Genomic DNA, 8,908 nt, shown 5'->3' on the forward strand with positions numbered 1-8,908 from the left:
TCCACTGTAAAGATAACATGGGCTAGTGAACAGGAAACTGGACCCTGAATTGGGAGACTGGGAGTCTGTTCCCACCTCTGCTACTGACTTGCTGCATGACCCTGGGTGAATTACTTATCCTCAGTTAAATGGTGATGCTTTCTTTGTAAAGCACGTTAAGATCTATGGAGGAACTGTACTTTATAAGCCCTGTTATTGTTATTTTTGGGGTCAATGAAGTTACACTAGGGCTGAGTTTTGCCCAAACTTCCAAGTCCCTTAGCTGCCTCTGAGGACTGCAGCTCAGAATCAGTAGGAAGTGTGAAGAATTCCGTATACATTTGCTATCTGTTGTCTGCACTTGGCAATAGGCAGAACTAGCAGAAAAATCATGGTTACTGCCTTAGCTCCAGTTCTACAGAAATTCTCCTCTAAGCTTCAGTCCCCTCTCAGCTTGATTATTGCTACTAATTCCCTCTTTGATGGCTTCCGCATGGCCCAGTTGCTCAGACTCCAGAATATGCACAGCACCGCTGCTGCTCACCATCTGGTACACACAAAGAAGCATGGCTATATCGCTCCTCTCCTTGGTTCCCTTTTCAGGTTCCAGAAAATTGCCTTCTCTGTTTTTAAAACTCTGCACAGACTCACCTTGGCCAACCCCATGGACCTTCTCTCTTTCCTTCTCCAGCCTCCTCCCATCACTCCTCTAAGCGCACAATTTCACCATTGTTGGTGCAAGAACCTTCTTCTCTGCAGCTCCTATCAGCTGCAACAGCCTTTCTGTACTCTTCACCTCACTGAGTCTTCAGCTTATTTCACAGCTCATCTGAAACTCGCCTCATTGTTTCTTTTCACCTCTCCCACCGGTCTTATGACAACTTAATTTAATTATTTCCCCATGAGATGAATTTACACCAGTGCTTTCTCCCAGCTCCCCAGAAACAGTCCTGCACTATTTAACACTGTTTTCAGGCCTCAGCTTGAACACAAGACATTTTTAAAAATTATACAATCATTGTATTGCAAAACAGGGGTTGAAGACCAGATGTTTACATTACAGCTTTTTCTGTGTGGTTTAGTATGATCAAAGAAACACCCAGAGCCCCTCCAGACACCCTCCATGTCTTTCTTGCACAAAAAATGATGGGGTTTGCAAATAAAGTCAGAGACTGAAGCTCAAGCAATCATTTACGCAATGCTGTAATGTGCTTACCTCATTCACACACACAGGGCATTCCTGATCCTAGATCACCTTCCCTTTTACCTATAATGCACTATTCTCTTAAAGGGCTCCAGTCGCACACTTTGTCAACAGAACTATATCATGATGCTTTGAGTTAACCACATTTAAAAAAACCCAAACATACATGTTCTTATACGTGTTACGATACATTAGGTGGCATGGTCCCTAATGAGTCTGGGTTCTGCTTTAATGTTGAACCAGACCCAATGAGTGTAAGTGACACTACTCCTGGGGAAATTCTGTGCTACTGTGTGCACATAGAATTCATGTCCCCCGCAGGCCTTTTCGCCGCAGAAAATGGATTCTGCTGGGGAAGCACTGCAATTACACCTTTCATTTACCAAGGGCTGCTGTGACACCAGAAGAGAGGGCAATTGGCTTAGGTCCGGAACAGCCAGCTACAGAGAGGGAGGGGTTGGAGGCTGTGTGCCTCAAAGCACCCTGCCCAGGGGCCCAGGTGAGGAGGCACAGATATGGGGGGAATGGACAGAATGGGGCACACAGGGATCCTGGGGAGTCACATAGACTGGGGTTCAGAAGTGCTACTGGGGGAAGACTGGTGTGGGGACACAAGAGCTAATGGGTGATAGCATTGACCCCGGGGCTGAATAGGCATGGGGTACAGGACCACATGGGGACAGGGAGGAGGAGGTGGCTGAGTGAGGATGCAGGGCCACACAGGGATGGGAGCAGATGTGCCTGAGTGAATGGGAGATTCTAGGCGGTCAGCCAGAGTCTGCATGGGAGAGGCTCCCCACCAACTCCCTAACAATCCCTTTGCCTCCCTCCCCTCCCCAAAAAAACCGTGTTCCACACTTCTACCCACACCCAACAACCCTCCAGGTTCTCTCCCAGGATCCTTCCCAGCAATTACTTGCCTCTCCCTCAGCTCCTCCATTACCCCTGACTCCCCAAACCTTTGAACTGCTTCTGAGGGAAAATCCATTTCTGTATTGTAGTGTACATGAATTATTACTCAAAATTATGTATTAATATGTCCAGTAAGGGATCTATTTATCAAAAAAACATTTCCTGAATCTTTTTTGTTGTCTGTACTGTTACAGACATACTTGCTGACAGGTATTTTGAAATAAATAACCAAAATAATTGAAACTGGCATTATTACATTGTGTTATTTTGACAAATAAAATATGCAGAATTTTAAAATATTATGCTCAGAATTAATTTTTTGGCTCAGAACGCCCCCAGGAGTAAAATTGAGCACTATTGTCAACAGAGATGCCATAGTTTAGATGACACATAACATTCAAGTTCTGACTCATGGCAGAGGAAACCACTATAGTGGTGGTTTTTTGTTTTGTTTTGGGGGTAAGAGTGGGGAAGTGTTCACCCTGGGGCAGTTAAACTCCAGTTTTTGTGCCAATATTTTGCCTGCCTAGATGTCCTTCTTCTGTAGTGCTAATGTGTGTTATTGAATATCTGCACCATCACATCCCAAAGGTAGCTGCGTTTCACTGGTGGATGAAGCAATCGCTGCATATGGTTTAAGGCAGTTTGACATCCTTAAGAATGAAAGGTGTTATATAAATGAAAGATATTAGCTGGATAACAGCTGTATGAGTGTGTCATAACACTAAACATATACATACCTTACAAATGACCTAAAGATCCTCATGTCAATCGTTCCATTCATTACAAACACATAGTTTAGTCCCTACACTCCATTATCACGGTATAGTAAACTGCATTGGATTATTTAACAAATCACATAGCCTGAAGATAGAAGAAGAATGAAGTTTAAAGAACTGGACAAATGAAATTGCTCATCTCTAATCTGCAGCTTTAACTGCAACTTCATGTGCCATAAGTGTAAGAACCTCAGCACTTGCTTAAAGTTAGGCATATGCTTAAGTACCTTGCTGAATAAGGGCACATTAAAGCAAAGTCCCGGAAAGCCAATACTCTAGCTTGAACTCTCCTATTATTTGAAGGGGTTCTCACAGCACATTTTTTTTCTCACCAACAAAACTTTTGCTGGTGGCCACTCTGACAAATTTTCCTAAAATGCTTAATTAACTTTAGGAAAAACAAATAAATATGCACACATATGTGTCCAAATAATTGTAATTTATTTATGTAGGGTTTTTTGCAGACTCAATAATAAAAATAATGGACAGTTGTCTCTCGTCTTTACTGGACTGAAACAGAATAGAAACTCAAATAAGGTGCTTTGCATGTTTTGCTTTTTGGCTGATTTTTTTTTTTAGACTTGCTAGCTAGTAAGTCTGCTGTTGTGAAAAGCAATATTTGTAAATACTATTTTCACAGCAGACTTACTTAGGCCCAGCATGCTGGGCAACAAATTAAGCCCAGAATGGGAAGGCGGGGAGGGAGACCAGGGGTGACGTGGGGGCTTGAGGTGGCAGCAGGGGTTGGGGCAATGGAGGGTAGGAGTGAGCCCGGAACCTGGGGTCCCGCTGCATGGCTGGAGACTGGAAGAGGCAGGAGGGGCCAGAGTGACATGCGGGAGGTGAGCCTGGGACCGGATCTCAGGGTCCGGAACCCAAAGCCCTGCAGCTGGGGGCCAGAGCCTTATGCCACATGGCCAGAGACTACCACCCACCATGCCAGGGCTGAAGCTCAAGCAGCACCACCCCGGGAAGATGGAGAACTCAAACTGGTTACCTGATCCTACAGTGGTTGTGACTTCAGAAGGGGGCATGGACCAGCACATGCTGGCGACACTGGGGGAGGGTTTGCTGCTTTGCCGCTCCCCCAGTCAGCACCCAGGAGGCTGTGGCCGCAGTTGAGAAATGCTGTAAATGTGATATGCTTTTTATTATGAAGAGATACATTTCTCAAATTATTTTTCTTCATAAATAATTGGCGTTGTGGGTCCTGAATAATAATAAAGTGCAATCCTCAGGAATATATCCGCGAATACTCCCTTCCCCGCAAATCAGCCTCTTGATTAGCCATACAAAACATGGCAGCACGCACCGTTACACTATTGAAGAGTTGCAAAATTACTTGCACAGGATTCCTGTGATGTTACATTACAATTGTTTATCAGTTTCAGACGCTTCCCACCACATCTAATTAAATTTTTTCTTTACCATTCAGAGCATTTGCAAAATGTCTGACGAATACTTGTATTCTGTGTGCCTTTGTGCGTGAACATGGGCTGATATTTTCAAAGTAGTTTAGGGGATTTATACTAGTGGAAGATAGGTGACTAAATTCTCCAGAAAGAAAAGGAGTACTTGTGGCACCTTAGAGACTAACAAATTTATTTGAGCATAAGCTTTCATGAGCTACAGCTCACTTCATCAGATGCATTTGGTGGAAAATACAGTGGGGAGATTTATATACACACACAGAGAACATGAAACAATGGGTTTTATCATACACACTGTAAGGAGAGTGATCACTTAAGATGAGCCATCACCAGCAGCAGGGGGGGAAAGGAGGAAAACCTTTCATGGTGACAAGCAAGGTAGGCCATTTCCAGCAGTTAACAAGAACATCTGAGGAACAGTGGGGGGCGGGATGGGGGGGGAGAAATAACATGGGGAAATAGTTTTACTTTGTGTAATGACTCATCCATTCCCAGTCTCTATTCAAGCCTAAGTTAATTGTATCCAGTTTGCAAATTAATTCCAATTCAGCAGTCTCTCGTTGGAGTCTGTTTTTGAAGCTTTTTTGTTGAAGGATAGCCACCCTCAGGTCTGTAATCGAGTGACCGGAGAGATTGAAGTGTTCTCCGACTGGTTTTTGAATGTTATAATTCTTGACGTCTGATTTGTGTCCATTTATTCTTTTACGTAGAGACCGTCCAGTTTGACCAATGTACATGGCAGAGGGGCATTGCTTGCACATGATAGCATTGCTGGCACATGATATCACATTGGTAGATGCGCAGGTGAACAAGCCTCTGATAGTGTGGCTGATGTGATTAGGCCCTATGATGGTGTCCCCTGAATAGATATGTGGACAGAGTTGGCAACGGGCTTTGTTGCAAGGATAGGTTCCTGGGTTAGTGGTTCTGTTGTGTGGTTGTTGGTGAGTATTTGCTTCAGGTTGGGGGGCTGTCTGTAAGCAAGGACTGGCATGTCTCCCAAGATCTGTGAGATCCGCTATTCCTACCTACATGCCTCTATCTTTCATCCAGATCATACCACACGATCCGTTGTCTACAGCCAAGCTCTATGATATAACCACATTTGCTCCAACCCCTCAGACAGAGACAAACACCTACAATATCTCTATCATGCATTCTTACAACTACAATACCCACCTGCTGAAGTGAAGAAACAGATTGACAGAGCCAAAAGAGTACCCAGAAGTCACCTACTACAGGGCAGGCCCAATAAAAAAAATAACAGAACGCCACTAGCCATCACCTTCAGCCCCCAACTAAAACCTCTCCAACGCATCATCCAGACTCTACAACCTATCCTGAAGGACGACCCATCACTCTCACAGATCTTGGGAGACAGGCCAGTCCTCGCTTACAGACAGCCCCCCAACCTGAAGCAAATACTCACCAACAACCACACACCACACAACAGAACCACTAACCCAGGAACCTATCCTTGCAACAAAGCCCGTTGCCAACTGTGTTCGCAGTTCTATTCAGGGGACACCATCATAGGGCCTAATCACATCAGCCACACTATCAGAGGCTCGTTCACCTGCACATCTGCCAATGTGATACATGCCATAATGTGTCAGCAATGCCCCTCTGCCATGTACATTGGTCAAACTGGACAGTCTCTACGTAAAAGAATAAATGGACACAAATCAGACGTCAAGAATTATAACATTCAAAAACCAGTCGGAGAACACTTCAATCTCTCCGGTCACTCGATTACAGACCTGAGGGTGGCTATCCTTCAACAAAAAAACTTCAAAAACAGACTCCAACGAGAGACTGCTGAATTGGAATTAATTTGCAAATTGGATACAATTAACTTAGGCTTGAATAGAGACTGGGAATGGATGAGTCATTACACAAAGTAAAACTATTTCCCCATGTTATTTCTCCCCCCCCCATCCCACCCCCCACTGTTCCTCAGATGTTCTTGTTAACTGCTGGAAATGGCCTACCTTGCTTGTCACCATGAAAGGTTTTCCTCCTTTCCCCCACTGCTGCTGGTGATGGCTCATCTTAAGTGATCACTCTCCTTACAGTGTGTATGATGAAACCCATTGTTTCATGTTCTCTGTGTGTGTATATAAATCTCCCCATTGTATTTTCACTAAATGCATCTGATGAAGTGAGCTGTAGCTCACGAAAGCTTATGCTCAAATAAATTTGTTAGTCTCTAAGGTGCCACAAGTACTCCTTTTCTTTTTGCGAATACAGACTAACACGGCTGCTACTCTGAAACCTCTAAATTCTCCAGATAGCTTTGATAAACATTTGGTTTGAGTTTTAGTCATATACAAGTTAAGTGCATTCATGCAATTTGGTATTTAGTAAACAGACACAGAGCATTAAAATGCTGTAGATGACACAATGATGTATAAGGCAAAACATCCACAACTCTTTGCTCAAAGAGAATTAATTCTTATCACTTTATAGTTTGCTGTAGCCATGGGCCCATAATTCTTCAATCAGAGGTCCCATAATATAATCCAATCTTTCACTAGCCTCACACTATAGAAAATAAAGTTTGGAGGAAACATCTATAATCAAGACCTTTGAGGAAGTTTTTCACATAGAAAGCATAGTTATTTACAATTATTTGAGGTCTCTCTCACTTTTCTGGTGTACGGAAAAGGAAATGTATGTAGATTCCTGAATGTTGCACTTTTCCAAGGGGCAGCCAGACTACAGAAATTAGGACCTAACTGCAAGTAGATAAAAAGCTGTCACACACAAAGCTCGCTCACACACAGATATATATAAAAATATATAGTAGAGGTAGAATGTTCTAGTAAAGTGCTTTGATTTCTCCACCCCAGCTTTTGCTGTTGGTGATCTGAATTGAACTCCCTCACTCCTGGGATGATTTACAGCCTCTGGATTTACAGGTCAAATATCATGTTGCTCACTGACCTGACCCCAACTGGCCCCTCCGGTGTCACCCTTACCTCCATCTGCGTAAGTCTCGGTGCCATAACCATCCTGCAGCCCGTTATTCCAGGTGCCTTCATACTTTGCTCCACTGCTCATGCTCTGCCTTGTCCCATACCGTCCCTTAAAGCCATGGGTCCATTCGCCTTTGTAAAGCCACCGTCCTTTAGTCTCAGTCCCCAAACCGTGTCTCTTGCCTTGAGACCAGTAGCCTTCATAGGTGTTGCCACTGGGCCACGTGTATATGCCCACCACTTCAAAACCATAGTTCCACGAACCCGAGTACTCCCCTTGGCCCTTGGGACCAGTGCAGATGCCATGGCCATGGGCTTTCCCCCCTTCCCAGCCCCCACAATATGCTCCTCCATCATCAAAATCAAACCTTCCTCCACTCATGGTGCCATCCAAGCTCAGCAAGCCAGGATCTCCACTTTGCTCCTTCGTTCCTTTCTTTCTTTCTCTTTCCTTCCTACTTAGCTGGACTGTTTTTCATAAGCAAAAGTTTGGGGAGTTTAAAATGTTGCCACATTTCCAAATTAAAAATGCTCAAAGCAAGGTTCTGACCCAAGGAGATGATTGCCTTGTGCTGCCCAGCCAGAGGATAGACGGAGGGAGGGATTTGGGAAGGGATCCTGTCTTGGAGAAGGATCGGGGTGAGGACACTGCAAACACTGAACGCCACAGGGACCTCTCTGCAACCCAGCACCCACCTGCCACCTAGGGGACCGGACAATCAAGCAAGGGCCATGCTGTGGGACTGGGGCAGATTGGGAGGGGAGGGATAAAACTCAGTTGCAAGATCTGACTCGTATCTCTGCAGGCTTTGCATTGCCCTGACGGTGCATTGGGGAAGCGTCTGGCCCCTTTAAGAGGCTCTCCAGGAAAGGGCAGGGGGGGCCCGGGCTTCTCTGGGGGGGTCCCCCTTTCCTGATCATACCCGCCCAGGCTGCTATGCCCCACGGCTCCTGCTGCGGCTCCGGCTGCCTGCAGAGTCCCTCCCTCCTCAGAGTCCCATTATGTGCGTGTCTCTCTCTCTCCTTTGCTGCCCCTTCCCCCTTCCCTCTCTCCTCCTCCGGCTGTAGAAAGGTCAGCGCTGCCCTAACAAGGCCATCGGATCCCAGGAGCTGCTCCCAAAATAAACCCCCACAGGCCCAGCCCCTGCTCCAGGGGCCTTTTATAAAGGAGGAGAGAGACACCCCCCTCCCCCCCCCCGCTTGGGCAGGAATCCAGAAAAAGAAGAGGGGAGGGGAGAAGCTGGGAAAGTAGGTAAGTGCCTGCTTAAAAATAGACCCTGGGAAGCAGCTAGGGGAGGTGTGCGTGGTAGGGGGGAGAGCTTCTCCTGCTCAGTTACTTTTTGGCATTTTTTCTCCATTGCACAGAGATTTGCTCAGTGGCTGGGGCATGTTTCCTGATGGGGGGGGAAGGAATGGGGGGAACCAGAGGGTGTAGGGGGCAGGAAGTGGACAGATGACTGGGGGTTTACTCTCAGAACACAGTCATTCCACAACAATGGCTAGGACCAGAGGTGGGGAAGCAAAGGGGTGAATGGCAAAGGGCCAAGACGTCCCCCTAAAAGTCAGTTCTGAGTTCCCAGCTGCTGCTGTCCTGCTTCCAGCCTTATGTGGAGCAGAAAGACACAG

At 45.8% G+C, this 8,908-nt stretch overlaps 1 protein-coding gene across 2 annotated transcripts in view; it reads right to left on the reverse strand.

Annotated features, from left to right (window-relative positions):
* Positions 1-8,466, reverse strand: part of JPH2 (junctophilin 2) — a 65,611-nt gene extending 57,145 nt beyond the window's left edge. Inside the window, exon 1 of one of the 2 annotated variants that reach the window (XM_043495562.1) lies at positions 7,286-8,466. In XM_043495562.1, the coding sequence (XP_043351497.1) occupies positions 7,286-7,664 (379 nt within the window). In that variant the 5' untranslated portion in view covers positions 7,665-8,466. The remainder of the gene's footprint in view (positions 1-7,285) is intronic. The other variant, XM_038370452.2, reaches the window with a different exon arrangement.
* Between the last annotated feature and the right edge of the window lie 442 nt (positions 8,467-8,908).

Source organism: Dermochelys coriacea, chromosome 13 (genome assembly GCF_009764565.3).
Source record: "Dermochelys coriacea isolate rDerCor1 chromosome 13, rDerCor1.pri.v4, whole genome shotgun sequence".
Classification (NCBI taxonomy): Eukaryota; Metazoa; Chordata; order Testudines; family Dermochelyidae; genus Dermochelys; species Dermochelys coriacea.